At 38.7% G+C, this 17,139-nt stretch overlaps 1 protein-coding gene across 1 annotated transcript in view; it reads left to right on the top strand.

The window, feature by feature from the left end:
* Nucleotides 1–17,139, top strand: part of TGFBR3 (transforming growth factor beta receptor 3) — a 163,359-nt gene that overhangs the window by 132,949 nt on the left and 13,271 nt on the right. The window contains exons 11-16 of the mRNA XM_081322295.1: nt 2,299–2,439; nt 3,398–3,568; nt 4,668–4,967; nt 8,237–8,354; nt 12,376–12,414; nt 16,524–16,631. Coding sequence (XP_081178421.1) covers nt 2,299–2,439; nt 3,398–3,568; nt 4,668–4,967; nt 8,237–8,354; nt 12,376–12,414; nt 16,524–16,631 — 877 coding nt within the window. The remainder of the gene's footprint in view (nt 1–2,298; nt 2,440–3,397; nt 3,569–4,667; nt 4,968–8,236; nt 8,355–12,375; nt 12,415–16,523; nt 16,632–17,139) is intronic.

Below are 17,139 nucleotides of genomic sequence, written 5' to 3'. Positions count from 1 at the left end.
CAGCTATGCAAATTATTTTGCCCATGTAAGATTTTTTTCCCTTCAGTCTGATTCAGCATTTTCACTGTGACTTGGACGGATGTTGGCCAGTTCAGGTAAACAAGCATAGTTATTGGGTTTTGTAATTTCAGCACATGGTGACAATTTTGGCAAATGAAGAAAAAAATGTTGTCCAACTCAAATATAGCTAAGGCAACCTGATCAGACATAGCCTTATCCAATTTTTTTTTTTTAAAAAAAGACATTTAAAATCCTTTATTGGCTAGAGCTTTTGGCATTTGATCTAGAGATGTACCCAACAAAAACTATAGATCAACAAGCTGTGGAAAAATACATCTGGATCTCAACTCAGCAGTTGGACTCCTATCTTTAAACATTAAATTGATCTCAAAAGCACAGGTTTTTCTTAGTACGGTACTCAGACCAATTTCTAACTCACTGAAACTAGCAGTGAATTATGAAGCAAATGCCTGAAAAAGCTTAGAAATACCTTTTGCATGTCAACCATCTGTCATGTGAGCAAACAAAGGTAGAACTGAATTGAAGAAATGCTGCATCATCAGGAAATCCAGAAGAATATGTAGGGAACATTTGTGTATGAAAAGCACAAATGAGTAATACGCTCAATAAGTTGTTGTTTTTAAAAAAGCATAGTTGGGAGTAGCAAAAACTTAATGTATATAGCAGGGAGAAGATAATACAAAGCAAAAAGAAGAAAACTCACTATTATAGCGTGTTATTCAAATAAAGAAATACTGAAGTAGTATAAGGTTAAAGCTCTTTGCCTACTGAACATTGTGATGATTATTAAAAAGTAGGATATATGCAAGTCCAGTTCAATGAACCATTACTTTTTTGAAATGCAGTATATGTTATAGTTTTACCAGAAGGAGAAGTAAAACTGCTGGTATAGTCATTTGTGTGCCAATACTCAGTTGGCTTTTTAAAACCAATATGTTACTTCTATTACACTCCAGGTTTGGAAGCCTAACAATAAGCCTATTTTTACCATGATGCAAACAGATAAATTGACTGACTGGGAAGATATGGGGGTGGAATTGAAGGGTTTAGATGCTGGGGTAGCTCTTTGTAATGGTAATATTCAGTAACTTCCTACAAGGTGAAGCATCCTTTAGAAACTTGCCATTCTGTACGTACTTCCTCTTTTTATTGTCTACTGAAAAGGAACAGGAATCATTCAGCATTCATTTACCTTTGACCAATACCTGACAAATTCTGTGCAAACTAACAATCACAGTTTAAATAAACTGTAATTCAGAGGTCCCCAACCTTTTGGGCACCAGGGACCAGTTCCATAGAGAGAGGTTTTTCCATGGACCAGAGGGTGCGTGGTTTTGTGTGCTGCCTGCATCCCATGGATGGGGCTTTGCTTGTTTGTGTGGACCGGTTGCTGGCATGCTGTGGCCCGGTATAGGTCCATGGACCGGTACCGGTCCATGGACTGGGGGTTGGGGACTCCTGCTGTAATCAACTGCAAAATTTAAGGTAAATTGTTTTTAAGCTATCCTGCTGACTAGAGCATACTTATGTGGTCATCTTATGACCACAATTGAGCCCCAAATTTCTGTTGCTAAGTGAGACATTTGTTAAGTGACTTTTGCCCCATTTTATGACCTTTCTTGTCACAATTGTTAAGTGAATCGCTGCGGATGTTAAGTTAGTAACATAGTTGTTAAGTGAATCCGGTGTCCACGTTGATTTTGCTTGTTAGAAGGTCACGAAAGGTGACCCCATAACACTGCAACCATCATAAATATGAGTTGGTTGCCACCAAGGGTCTGAATTTTGATCACATGACCATTGGCATGCCGCAATGGTTGTAAGTGTGGAAAATGGTCACAAGTCACTTTTTTCAGTCCTGTTGCAGCTTCAAACATTTACTAAATGAACTTTGTAAGTTGAGGACTACCTGTGTAGCCTTTTGTATAGGCTTCTTCTGTTTGCATGCTGTACACAAACTGAAACAAGTTTTCCCCGATTTGTGAACTTCATATCCTGAAACTGCCTAGCCAGCATATCCCCTGGAAGGGGCTAAAATTTGGGAAAGTGGTTATGAATGCGGTTATTCTCTTGATCTAACATTTCAAACAATGGTTGCATGGAAAAGTAGGATAAGCTTAAAACAGCAGATAACAGACAGATCTACAACTATTAGATCATTCCCATAACCAACTTTTCCTTGCACGTTTCTTATCAAGGAGAGAAGTGAAATGGGACCAGAACCCAGAACAGCTTTGACAGTTGTTGTTTTTGTCCCCTTTCTCCATTTGGTTAAAGATTGTTATCCAGGTGTCACCATCAACTGAAGCTAGTGGTTGGCTAGTTGACTACGAAGACATGGAATCAGGGGATAATGGTTTTCCTGGGGACACCGATGAATCAGACATCACCTTTTTCAGTCGACCTGTCATTGTTGTGGTATGTATCCATTGTTTGGCTTGAAAATTCAGAAGACTGATAATGATCATTTCTTAGAAGAGTTTTTAAAAGTATTTGATAAACAACATTTATGATACACGGACTGATTGAAAGCTAGGCACTTTTCTGTGAACCTGTGAATTATATATTTTTTATTGATTCAGGAACCAGAGTACTAATGTTCTCCTTCCAATCCCAAAACAATATCAGTTTTTCATGCTGTTAAGGTGTGAATAGTCTCTGTGTTTTTCCAATGAATCTTTTTTTCCCCAAATAGGCTTTTTTTGGTTTTAAGAAAAGCTTCCCTTCAGCCAGAATTTTTGGGTATCCTCATTTATCCTATCTCCCAATCTGTTCTTTGTTCAAAATGATAAATTCGCCCCAAACATTTATTTTTGTTCGGTTGTCTGTGTTTAAGAATATAAGTCTCTCTTGCCATAAATTTAGTGAAGAAGATTTAAATTGCTGCTTAATGAGGTCAGAGAGTGTTGTTTGATTGTTTGTATTCATAAGGACTTTATGGTATCACTCATGAGAGGGTTAGACAGGAAAATAAGATGAAAAGAAAACATCATTCTGAACCAAAGCAATGGAGAGATAATTCAATTTTAAAGAAAGCCTGATTTTTTCAAAAATGTTTGTAAATCAGTCATACTTGAAATATATTTGTGATGGGAGTGTTGATGTATGTCTGGGTCTTTATGGAGACATTGTCTGACTGGGTGGAACTAGGCCACCAAATCACTCAAATATTTTAGATCTAACCTCAAAACATTAAAAAATAAAATGGCAGAAGACCACGCTTCTGAAATATGGTCTTTTGGCAACAGGACTGTAAGGCTTTCTAAGGCTATAAAAATGTAATTGGGAGTCCACGTGGAGTCCACAACTGTTCTTGCCTTTCCTTATATGTTTTCCTATCTTCTTAAATTAATTTATCTTCTTGTCCTTGGACTAGTTCAACTGCACATTCCATCAACCCAGAGATCCAAAGGTTTCCAAGTTCTGGCCCCCTGAAATACATGTTGGCAATGCCACCTTTGGAATGGAACTCTACGAGACGGAGCTTTTTCGTACCCCAGTTCAAGGATTCTTCTCTGTGGCAGACTACAGCCAGATTTTTGTCGAGGTAATTGACTCAAGCAGAAACAGGAATCAATGAAATGTTTTTCAGGAGCCATGGTAGCTGAGAAGAGGCTGTTCTCGTATGTCCTAAGCTCGCCTGGTTCAATTGCCTCTGGCAGGCAGATGCGTCCTCTTGTGGTTTCTGAAAAAAGGAAATTGTACCAATCTTGAATAAGATAATTCTTTTGTGGTAAAGACCAGGAATCTTAGTAATATGGCAAGTCCAGTGCAAAACATGTGTCTTCCTCATTAAGCCTTCTATGAAATAACAACCATTCATGAAAATAATGCTCTATTGTTTCATGTTTTTCTCTTGCAAATTGCCGGCAAAGCATGCATGAGCACGCACAGTTTAAAAAATGAGCATGCACAGTTCTTTCCTTTTTTTATTTATTTAAAAGATTTATATGGGCGTCCATCTCAAGCATCTCTGGGTGGTTTCAAACAACCAAGAACTGTGAAAAAAAATTCCAAGACCGGCTGTGTATCACACACAAATTCTCAATATACAGTAGTGTCCCTCTCTTTCTCCTCTCTCTGTAAGGGGTAGAAGATAAAATTCTCATTTGTTCCTTAATTTGTCAATGGCATGTTCTAGTATAAAGTCGATTGTTTTTGACTCTGTAAAAACTAACATTCACATCCAACTACAGTCGACTAAGTCTGTGTCACCACACTTTAAAAGAGTGCAATCCCTCTTGGTTAATGAGTTCAGCCTGTGCTAAAATAGAATGCAGCTAGTTTTCGTTTGACTTGGCATTATATATGAACCCAGCCAATTAAGGTTTATTGAACAAACTACAAAGTAACCATGACTTAACATACCAAAGACTTTGAGGATATTACATCTATAAAAGTATGTTTCCATATTCCACTTTTACCATAAAAGAAAAAAAAGTCTCCTGAATATTTTGGACTGAAACTCTTAAAATCCCTCGTGATGTGGGGGGAATGACAGGCACCAGGTTTCCTAATTCTGCAGATTCTCCAAGTGGGAGGGGTAGCCAAGGTATTCAACATCTGATTGATTGTCTTTATTATACTGCTCTGCAGTCTTCAAAAACATTAAATGTAGCATAATCTATTTTTCTTTTCTTGTGCAGATTTCTCTGACAAAGGCTGAGAGATCCCTGGGCTTTGTAATCCAAACTTGCTTTATTTCACCAAATTCCTATCCTGATCGAATGTCAGAATTTACCATTATTGAAAATGTTTGTCCTAAGGATGAGTCTGTAAGATTCTTCAATGTTCCGAAAGCTAATTTTCCTGTACCGAACACACAGACCGACAAAAAGCGATTTAGCTTCTTATTCAAATCCACATTCAACAGCTCTCTTCTCTTTCTACACTGTGAGGTGACTTTATGCACAAAGAAAGAGAAAGATATTCCAGGATTAGCTCAGGTAATTTGTGAGAAGATTCCTGTCCCTTTCTCTCTTTCTGGCACACAGAAACACACATCTGTAATTGCCTTGTGCTGCAATCTACACCACCACTAAGAATTTTAACATAAAACTTAGGCCAAAACTTCCTTCGTTGTGGTTAATGTGTGTGGTTAATGTGTATGTGTGTGTGTGTGTGTGTGTGTGGTTAATGTGTGGATCTAACAACAAAGGTGGCCATAGATTGTTTTCTGAGAGCACCAATCATACATAGTCTGATTCACCTACACTGCAACCATTCTGGTAGGTTAACAATTCTGAAGAAACTTAAGAATTTGCTTATTTCATGTGAATCACTGAAAAAGAAAATAGAGAAAGCCAAAGTTCTAAAATGAATGTCAGATGAAGAAAACTATTGATTGCATTAAGGTTAAAGCTGGGCAAGAAATAAACATACCACATGCTCTTTATAATGTAATTTCAATCACGAAATCACGGATAGTCGCATACTTGGCAATTTGCAATTTCCTGCTACAGATTGGAACAGGGAAGGTAGAGATCAGCATGCAGATGGAGTTTGACAGCCCCGGGGAGTGTTGTCAAAACTTGCTTGTGTTCTGCCTTGGATGAACCAACAACCAACTTGCAGAGAAAAAGCACAAAACAAAACATTGCTGCCATGCTGTCTCTTTGCCTCTGCATGCCCAGTTTTTGTTTTTGTTTTAAAATGTGACTCTGGCCACATTTCTTAAGGGGGCTCATGGCCCTGAGTTTAAGAAACCCAGCCTTAGACTTTGGCTGGGAGTTGCATAGCTGGAGAGTGCCAAGTTTGGGAAGCTGCTTTACACAATAGTGTAGCCAAAGAAGTTATAAGTGTGACTGATTGGTTAAAACCAATTTGCCACAGATAATGTTAACCGATACATTTTCTACATGAGTAACAGTGAGTTTTTCTAGAATAGATTGTACAGTGTGAAGCTACTCCTCTGCACTTGGAGCTGTTATAATATTGAGGTAGGGCTTGATATGAATGCTCGGAGTTGGCTCTTTTCCAGCATAAAAGAAAGACTGATGAATATAATTTCATGTGGTCAAGGATTAATGGTTTTTCTAAAAATGTGGCTGATTGATATTTTTTGTATGTAACCTAATAGGTATTTTGTTGTTATTCCTCCCCTTTTTTTCCTATGCTTCCTCCTCCGTCTCATTCTTCTTTACATTCAAAACAAGCTTTTTAAAAAAGAATAATATATACAGCTCCATTTCCTGAAAGCATTTGAGTCAGAAGGGATGATCGGTTTTGGAAGATCTTCTGTAGCAAGACCTTAGACTGTAATTGACCACTAGCATTTTGCCCATTGTAAGGTTGGGCTGTTAGTCCAAAGAATATTCTGTGTTTCCCCAGGATGTTCCTCAGGCATACAAGACAGGCCTATATCAGTTATTCTAATAATCCATTCATCTTGCCCAACCTGTGCGTTCCTTGTTGTTGGACTGCAGGCCATCCAGTTCCACCAGTGTGCCATGTCAGCTGAGCATTTCTGGGAGGTGAAAAATTCTCTCAAGAAGGCCAGTTTAACCACTGGGGTTAATTCATTTGAACATAGGTGAGCTGAAGCTACTTGCAGGATCCAATCCAGGTCGGTCACTGGGAACAGAGGTCTAGTCTTCCAAGCTTTCAGACTTGTTCTGGAGCCCATCCTCTGGGGACATCTCTCTACGTGAATGTGTACTTTGGGCTAGTCTATGTGTAGTATTTATATGGCAGCTGAGTGGGTGTGGCTTCTTATTGGTTGATCAGAATGTAAGAAGCCACACCCAACCGGGTGCCACATAAATACTAGGTATAGAATAGGCCAAAGCACACATTCTGGTGAGAGAGAAGTTCTCTGTAGGTGGGCTTCAGCATAAGTCTGAAAGCTTGGAAGACTAAACATCTGGTCCCTAGTGACTGACCCACATTGGATCCTGAAACATTATCCTGGGACATGTACATTTGCCTTCATTCATGAAGCTACTTGGTATAAATTGTCATTACAATAGATTCCCAAAGGTTAATAAACTTAGGAATAATTGCAATTAATACCAGTAGGACAATATATGTTGAGTTTTCCCAGTGAAAACTGCTGTAGCTTTTGACGGCATGATATATTGTTGTTGTTGTTAGTTGCGAAGTTGTGTCTGACCCATCGCAACCCCATGGACAATGTTCCTCCAGGCCTTCCTGTCCTCTACCATCTTCTGGAGTCCATTTAAGCTCATGCCTACTGCTTCAGTGACTCCATCCAGCCACTAAATGGTTATTTTCCACTAAGATAAGATAGAAATTGCGTTCTGCTGTTGAAGCGGTTCAAGTTTACTTAAACTATTCAGTGCTCATCACATTTGTTGTAAACAATGCATTAGCACTAATTTTCCAGATCCTGCTGAGATAAAATAATGCTATTGTTTCTGAACCTCTACTGGTGTATTCTTAGGTTAATCTGCTTCAGAAGATTTTGAAGGAAAATAAAATTAAACAATTTCTGCATTTTTTAATTGTTTATCTCACATAGAATATTTGTTTTATGGATGTAGTAAATATCTGTAAACAGGTAAAAAAAAGGTCTCTTTGTTCCAAAACATTAAAATAATCAGCATCTTTTTAAAATGGGCAATATTACTTTTCTACTCGGGGGAAAAACCTGAACAGTCTTAGAGCAGATCAACAGTCATCTTGTCTAGTCTCATTACCTATTGTGATCATTGGGTTAATGAAGATAGCAAGTGGGGTAGGAAACAGAAGAACCTTTTCAACACAGTTGTGAAGCAACAAGTGGACATTGTACAAAAGAGACTCTCTGCAGCCTTGAGAATCGGTAGCGTTTGCAATAGTGGTGAATATCTGTAGCTCGGGTGTAGGATGAGGGTGAAGGTTCGTTCTCCAAGCTTAAAGGTTGGTTTCCAAATGTCTTGTTACCAGGCTAGGTAACTTCTTCAGTGGAGTTTGGGGGATGTCAGTGTCAGGGTTCTACTTAAGGGCTTCAGGTGTGGGAGTGTCAAGTGAGGGTCTTGTGATGGGATTGGTAGAGTTTTAAGTAACTCAAGTATCAAGGAAAAGTTGAAATGTAACTGGAAGGAATTCTTGCAAACATTCCTGGAAAATGTTTTTAAGTTTTGTCCTTTCTTGAGTAAATATTACTAAATGCTGATAATGATGGTGATGATGATGATGAACATTTGCTGTGATAATATAAATATTTTCAGTGAGTCCCTGATCTTACAAGCTGCCTGTTATCTCCATCTTGCAGTGTATCCATCCAGATGAAGCGTGTACCTTTCTTAATGTTGATATGATCTTTGCAATGATGCAGAATAAGAAAACCTTCACCAAACCTCTTGCTGTGATAACTAAAGGGAGACCAGAAGGTACTGAACATATTTGCCTCAGGCATATACAATTTTGCATTCTGGTGGTGATGATATTATTATTATTATTATTATTATTATTATTATTATTATTATTATTATTATTATTATTATTATTATTATTATTATTCCTGATTTATAAGACACCATTATTTTTTAAACACTAATATTTGTTTGCACTCATCTTTTCCTTAAATCTTCTTCCAAGTGCAATTTGGCCAAGGATTCATAAAGGAATGTATTTTGCTTCTATATATGGAATTCATAAACATTAAATGATGCTGCCCAATTGATTCCAGCTGTTCATTATGCTATAGATATTGGGAAAGCTGTATGATTTCTTTCTTTGGGGCTGTAAATACTTATTTAAACATTGTAACGGAACTTCATATATATTGAAAATGTTCCATGGCATAATATGTTTCTGTTAATAAAGACGACCAACAAAGAAAATGGCAATATATATTTAGAAATATGAAGGGATTCCTTTTCCCCCCTCCTTGTATCAGTATGATTGTTAATCTCTTTTTTCAGGAGGAGGAAATATATACACTAAATAACAAATCTCTAGATTACCCTTAGCCTTAGCCTTACAGGCAGTCCTCGACTTACAACAATTCATTTAGTGACCATTCGAAGTTACAACGGCACTGAAAAAAGTGACTTAGGACCATTTTTCACACTTATGACCGTTGCAGCATCCCCATGGTCACATGATTTACATTTATATTCGGATGCTTGGCAACTGACTCACATTTATGATGGTTGCAGTGTCCCGGGGGGGTCACATGAAAAGCCAGATTCACTTAGCAACCGTGTTACCAATGTAATAACTGCAATGAGTCACTTAACAACTTTGGTGAGAAAAGTCGTAAAATGGGGCGAAAACTCACTTAACAAATTTCTTACTTAGCAACATAAATTTTGGGCTCAATTGTGGTCATAAATTGAGGACTGATTATATTGGTATGTTAACACACACACATACATACACACACACACACACACCCTTACTTTCCATCTGCTCGGATAAAACTTTTCTATCGTATGCAGTTTGTTTTCTGGTGCTTCACGTCCAAGTCCACAATCCACACTTCTACTTTCTATTTTGACTTCCTTCTCTCACACAATTTTTTCTCTTAAAATGCTCCTCATATTATTTGGAATTTAGTTTTCTGAGGCTTCTGACCAATTAAATTAACCTAATGCAGTTAATTGGTTCACTGAACCCATCCGATATTAACATACAAATAGTTTCGTGTGTTCAGAGAAAATTTGCAGTCGTTTTGATAACCCGAAATTATTTGCACAGATAGAACTAAGAAGAGGATCACGCTACAAAGGGAATCCTTGTCTCTCTAAATATATTTGTTAGTGCTATATAATCTTCCCCCTTTTCTCTCTACCCCATACGAGACAAGAAACAGTCCTGTGTGGTGTGTATTAATTTTTTATTTATTTTTAATTTGAAGCTGCCAGAAATCTGAAGTGCTGGATAAATACGTATCCTTTTTGCCTCTTTGTAACTGAGTGCTATGAACATTCCTTATAAATGATGTTGCATATAAAGGTTCGTTTCATTGTTTAGTTGGAAGGACATTGATAAACCAGAACATAATCCACATCCAAAATTCTGATTTCTGTCTCAAATTATTCAGGCATTACTGTTAGCTGAGGAATATACAGTCCCTGCACACACACACACACACACCAGAATAGCTGCCAACTTGGAAAGAGCTATTTAAGCCAACGTTACCTTATTCATCCTGTATTGGAACTGGTTGTTGTTGTTTTGTTTAAATAAATCCCTGTTGTGCTTCCTTTCTCTCCTCTTCCTCTCCCCCCCCACTTGATGAATGGAAAAATGGTAGAATGTTACAGAATATAATCTCCCCATATTGTAGGTTGTAAAGAGAGAATATAAAATAGAGTTGAAAAAAGCAATAGGTGATTAAACATGGCAAGTGCCACAGCCAATCTTAACCAATTGAAGTTGGACCAATGTTTTCAAAATCAGGGTTGATTCATATGGATGGCAAAAGCTCGGGAGCCCAGCTAACAATGCATGGGTATATGAAAATAATCTTTCTTTGGGGCCCCTCTAACAATAGCAGCAAATGAGCATTTTTTACTTATTTTTAAAATCTCAACCTTGCATACTTCCATTTGGTGTAGACATGGCACATTAATTAGAGGGAATCAGTGCTTTCAGATGGAGATCAAAATCTTTCACTTCTATGCAAGCGCTGTTTCAAATTCTGGAATGCTTTCTAAGGGATTTTTTTTAAAAAAAAGAAAGCTGAAGATCAGAAATCCCTTAACCTCAGTCACATACAGAGAGTTCTTCTTGGCATTTAAGCAATTGATGGTATCCCATGGTGCACTGCTTGGGGTGTGAGAAGAACAACTGTTTCCGCTTAGCTATTTGAGACCTCAAGGGTTTTTTGCAAATCTTTATTCTTGACACAAACGAATCCAGTGAGGACAATCCTGAAATATTTGGTCTCTGTGCACAATGCAATTAAAATGCTTGCTTTTTTGTGTTTTTCTGGCCATATCTATAATCTCTCATGAATTTCAATAGTTAGCAGAATGCCTCATTGGATCAGCAAGAATGGATGTCATTTGGGTTCAATTCTCTAAGGAAACTAATACCTCAGTAGTTTAAATTAAACCAAATATTGTGTAGATCTTTTTAGATTTTTCTTATTTTAGAAGAGAAAAGAGTTTGATAATAAACATAGTGAACCAAGGGCTGGTAAAATTTATTGTGGGATGTCTACTGGAAAGTGTCCTAGAATTTTTCAGACATTCATCTTAATGGGCACCAGCGTGCAGCATACGCCCTCTTGGTTATGAAGCAAGCCCTTGTGGTCCATTGTCATTATGAACTAAGAGCAAATTTGTAAGGCTTAGAAATGATAGCAACTAAATAAGAGTTGCATCTCCAAGACATTAGTTATCACAGATTTTGATGCAAAGCAGGCCATTTGTTGTGTGCATTGTTACAAACCATATTATTGGATCCATTCCTGTTAGATCTGCATTAGAAGCCAAATAAAGAAACTTGGAGATGCCATAGATACGGAATCAGAACAGAATGTTCAGTTCCACAATTCGCTTTTCTCTCCACGTGTTACACACGTGACTCCCATTAATGGTGATCAAGGATAATATAGATGCATGTTTAAGAGAAAACAAATCCTTCCAGATTTTTTTTAATGTTGCAAAGTTGGATTAGTGTATGTAGAGGACTCCATTGCTATAGTGAATTCAGTCCTCGTGAAATGAGAAACATATTTAGAAATGTTTGACTTCTGGCTACTATGTGGTTTTCTTTTATTAATTAGTTTGCATTTTCTGTTACTCTGGTGCCACTCATTTGCTTTCCAAGACTGTGGAAAGCAGCACAGGAAATGGAAGATTGTACAAATATATATGTTAAATATATATTAAGATATGAATGTTAATCATGGTTTTGGTAAACTGGTGACGGCTAAACCCTAGGTAGATGTCATGCGCCTGTCTTCTGCAATCGGAGTCAGAATCTGTGGGCTTCATCTCTCAGCAGTAACTGAGGGAATTCTGGGTTTTGAAATCCACATTTCTGAAAGGTCTCTCGACTGGGAGAAACTCTTTTATGCAAACTATTTTGGGAGTAAAATAAGTTTGCCTCTTTATTCTTTCGGTGCCTTGGATTTACATGTCTCCAACTTACTCGTACTTATTTAGTCTTTGGGATAACCGTATCTATTTTACCATTACCTCAAGGGTGAAATCAAATTCTTTACAGAAAAAGCCAATACTTGTTATTTGGCAATAATTGGACAGCACCTGGTAACTTTGGTTGCTTGCGTTTTTCAAGATTATTTCACCAAAGACAGTTAATGAGATAGATTTTTGTTCCTCTTCTTCATGTTCTCACTTAGATTTGGTCAGTTTAACTGGATTTCTTACTAGGTTACAGATTCTACTTAAGAATTTCTGATGGGTATAAAATTTTCTTTCCTTTTTTTGGCAGATAAATCCTACCACTTAAATCCTTCTGAAGGATCACCATGTAAGTATATATAGTTCAACTTATTTTTAAAGAACTACATCTAGGAAATGAACAGAACAGAACAGAACAGAACAGAACAGAACAGAACAGAACAGAACAGAATAGAATAGAATAGAATAGAATAGAATAGAATAGAATAGAATCACAGAGTTGGAAGGTCCTGGAGGTCTTCTAGTTCAATCACCTATCCAAGGCAGGTATCCTTATACCAGGGGTAGGCAACCTTGGCTCTTTTATGACTTGTGGACTTCAACTCCCAGAATTCCTGAGCCAGCATGGCTGGATCAGGAATTCTGGGAGTTGAAGTCCACGAGTCATAAAAGAGCCAAGGTTGCCTACCCCTGCCTTATACCATCCAGGACAAATGATTGTCCAATCTTTTCTTGAAAACCTCCAGTGATGTAGCACCCACAACTGCAGGAGGCAAGCTGTTCCACTGATTAATCGTCCTGTCTGTCAGGATCTCTCTCTGATGAGTTTCCACCCATTGCTTCTTGTTCTGCCCTCAGGTGCTTTGGAGAATAAGTTCACCCTCTCTTCTCTGTGAGAGTCCCTCAAGTACCAGAGATAGCGATTACGTCACCCTTAAGCCCTCTCTTCATTAGGTAGCCACACCTGGTTCCCTCAGCCCCTTAGCCATTCACCGTACGATTGAGCCTGTCTTATTATCTTTGTTGTTCTTCTCTTCACTCTTTCATTCTCAGCTGAACTGAGAATGGTTTTAAACCTTTTGAATGTATGAGTTATGCAGAGAAACAGGGGTTTTCTTTAGGAGAAAGCCCATGTGTACATATATACATACATATGTTGTATATAGTATGTTTTAAATGTGTGTTATGTATGTGTACACTTGAGAGCAAGCAACTAAATTTTATTTTTAACGTGTGCCGTTGTGCCCACAGGAAAAAAATAACAATAAAGGTTATCTAATCTAATCTAATCTAATCTAATCTAATCTAATCTAATCTAATCTAATCTAATCTAATCTAATCTAATCAATCTAATGTGGGGAACCTGCCAAAGAGTCACTAGGCCCTCAGGTTCAAATTCCCATTTGTCCCTGGAATACATCCTAGTCTCAAGCAATTTGCTCTGGAAAAGGGGCTTAAGACAAGAATTCTCCATCTTGGGCCATAGAAGTAAATATACATAATATTATCCATAAAATAAAATAAATAATATTTAAATTAATAAAACTATGGTGATTGGTGAATGGGGTTCACCCAGTGGTGGGATTCAAATATGTGAACAACCGGTACTCTGTGTGGGCCTGGGCAACAAAACATTAGCTACCGGTTCTGCTGAACCGGTGCGAACTGGCTGAATCCCATCCCTGGGTTCACCAATGGCTAGATCCATGGCCTCCATCTTTGCTTGCTACTTTGCCTGAGCAAGCCCTCTAAACTTTTTTTTAAAAAATCAAATAAGACATGTACAGGCCATGTAGGAATGAAATTGTATGACATCCAAATAAATAAATAAATAGTACAACTTACAACCATTCGCTTAGCGACCATTCGAAGTTACAACGGCACTGAAAAAAGTGACTAACGATTGGTCCTTGCACTTACGGCCGTCACAGTTTTCCCACAGACACATGATCGAAATTTTGAGGACTTGGCAACTGGCAATTATTTAGATGGTTGCAGGGTCCCAGGGTGATGTTATCATGACTTGCAATCTTCTCAGCTGGTTTCAGACAAGCAAAGTCAATGGGGGAATCTGGATTCGCTTAACAACTGCAGGATTCACTTCACAACCATGGTGATTTGCTTAACAACCATGGCAAAAAGGTCGTAAAATCAGCTGCAATTCACTTAACAGTGGCCTAGCTTAGCAATGGAAATTCTGGTCCCAGTTGTGGTTATAGGTCAAGGACTACCTGTATACATAATACTGTGGTGTTGAAGAAGGTGGTGTCATTGTGAGCAGTTAGCTGAGGGAATAGAGTAGAGTAGAGTAGAATATCAGTTTAAATGCTAATCTAATCGGCATACATTAAAATTAAATTTTGTTGCATTCAGCTCTCAAAAAAATACCATTATGCATATACCCCCCCACACACACATACATATATATGACACAGAGAAACATCACAGTCTAGGTCAAATGTATAGAGATACATGGCAAAAAAATAAAAGAATCCTGGGAATTTAAAAAAGAATCCTGCAAATTTAGAGAGAGAGAGAGCACTCCGAATTAGGATGGCCTTCCAGTGAAATTAGTGGCAAAAGAAAGTGTCCTTATTGTCTTGATAAGCTGGAGCCGAACCTCAGTAGGAATTAACGAGGCTCTACCTTGTACCTATCCTTGCATAAAAAGAGTGAAAGTTCTGAGGGCTGGAAGCGACTACCGTTGCTCAGCACATGTTCAAAGCCAGGCTTTCAGGAACCAGATGTACACTCACACAGATTATCCTGCCTCTCCCAGAGCAGGCTCCATATTACAGCCTGGAACCGATTTCCGTAATTAAAACTGCTGCCAAACGTGAAAAACAATTGTTTCTATTTATGTTATTTGCTGACTTTCAAGCTGGCACTCCTGCTTGGTTGACGGCTTTTCCGCTCCCCACTTAATATGCTGAAGACATTGGGGAGAGGGAGCAGAATTGGCAGCCGTCTTATTTAATTATTTCAATGAGTTTATCCTGCCTTACCTCAAAGGCACAAGCGTGACTTCAAAACCAAGGAGGCTAAAATTAGAGAAGCGAGTTATTTTGGTCTTTCCAACTTAAAAACAAGCAGAAATCAGCGGGAAACCTAGCAGGCTGAAGTTGTTCATAACAGAGCTACATTTTAAAATTATATCCTGCTTCTCTGCTTTGTTCTTGTGAAATAACAGGCCACACTAACCGAAGATGTATTAAATGGTGTTGTTTAGACTTTCCTTTGGCATGACGTTGTGATCCCAAATCTCTGTACCAGCTTTTTTCAACCCAGCTTTCTCTTGTTTTATGGGCAACAATTTGCCGGAATTAGCATGAAGCTTGAACATCTACAGGAAGTTCTCAAATTACAACCACAGTTGAACCCAAAATTTCTGTTGATAAGCTCGACAGTTGTTAAGTGAGTTTTGCCCCATTTTACGACCTTTCCTGCCACAGTCGTTAAGTGAATCCCTGCAGCTGTTAAGTTAATAATGCAGCTGTTAAGTGAATCTGACTTCTTTGCTTGTCAGAAGGCTCAAAATGTGATCACATGACCCTGGGACACTGCAGTCATCGCAAATATCAGCCAGTTGATAAAGCCATTTTGATCATGTGACTAGGGCAGGGGTAGGCAACCTTGGCTCTTTTATGACTCGTGGACTTCAGCTCCCAGAAGGTTGCCTACCCCTGGACTAGGGGGATGCTGCAACGGCCGTAAGTGTGAAAAACAATCACAATTCCCTTTTTTCACTGCTGTTGTAACTTCAGACAGTCGCTAAATGAGTGGTTGTAAGTTGAGGATTACCTGTACTGTTCTGTCTCCTTCTCACCATCCCCGATAGAGAGCAGAAAGCAAAGCTGACCTGGGCCAGAAAGAGAGGGAGGGACCGAATAAGCCTATTTGGGGCCAAAAAGAGCTTGAGGTACATTTGGTGAGCCCAAAAAGGTGCCAAGTCCTGATTAAAAGGTAAAGGTAAAGGTTCCCCCGCACATGCGTGCTAGTCGTTTCCGACTCTAGGGGCCGGTGCTCATCTCCGTTTCAAAGCCGAAGAGCCAGCGCTTGTCCGAGGACGTCTCCGTGGTCATGTGGCCGGCATGACTAGACGCCAAAGGCGCACGGAACGCTGTTACCTTCCCACCATAGTGGTCCCTATTTTTCTACTTGCATTTTTACCTGCTTTCGAACTGCTAGGTTGGCAGAAGCTGGGACGAGTAACAGGCGCTCACTCTGCTACGCAGCACTTGGGATTCGACCCGCCACACTGCCGACCTTCTGATCAACAAGCTCAGCGTCCTAACCCACTGAGCCACCGCGTCCTGATTACAAAATGCAATTTAGGGGAAGAAAAATGCCCTCGCTTTTTGTTTCTTTCTCTTTCTGAATGCTAGTAAAAATATCTTTGATTCTGTGTTACAAATGTGTTGATTTTTTCCCCCTCTCTCTAATCTCTGAATTTCACAGCTGTTGTACACGGCCTGGACACGTTGACAGTTGTGGGAATTGCCTTCGCAGCTTTTATGATAGGTGCGCTGCTAACAGGAGCTTTATGGTTTATCTATTCCCGCACAGGTGAGTCGGATGTTTTTCCCAAATTGCACAGTGTATCTGGAACACTGACCCTGTTCACGAGCCATTGCTTTGCCTTGAAACATACAAGCCCCTGAAGGATTGGTATAGATGCCTCTCCTGATTAATAGTTTGTCATTAAAAGGATTTCTTTTTGAACAGTAAGAGTTTCAAGTGTGGAGAATATTTACATAACACATTAAATGACCATAGCATTGTTCTTTTTCAAACTTGGCAATTTTAAGATAACGTGAATTGCAGCTAATACATTGAAAGGATAGAGAAAAACGTAGCTGTCGCAAGTAGGAGTGGAATTTTGCATCTGGCATCTGAATGGAAAATGGAAAAAACATTTAAATATGTTAATTGGCATTCACGACAACATGTCTTAATAGAGACTGAGGCAACCATTCTGTAGCCATTTCTCTGGAAATAAGGTTCACTGACTTTCCTGAGACTTTCTTTCAAAGAATCATAGAGAGCTCCTCCGTTGCATTGCAAAGAATATAAG

The sequence above is a fragment of the Vipera berus genome (genome assembly GCF_964194415.1).
Source record: "Vipera berus genome assembly, chromosome: 3".
Classification (NCBI taxonomy): Eukaryota; Metazoa; Chordata; class Lepidosauria; order Squamata; family Viperidae; genus Vipera; species Vipera berus.
The sequence above is the reverse complement of the archived record's forward strand: the minus strand, read 5'-3'. Positions and strand labels throughout refer to the sequence as shown.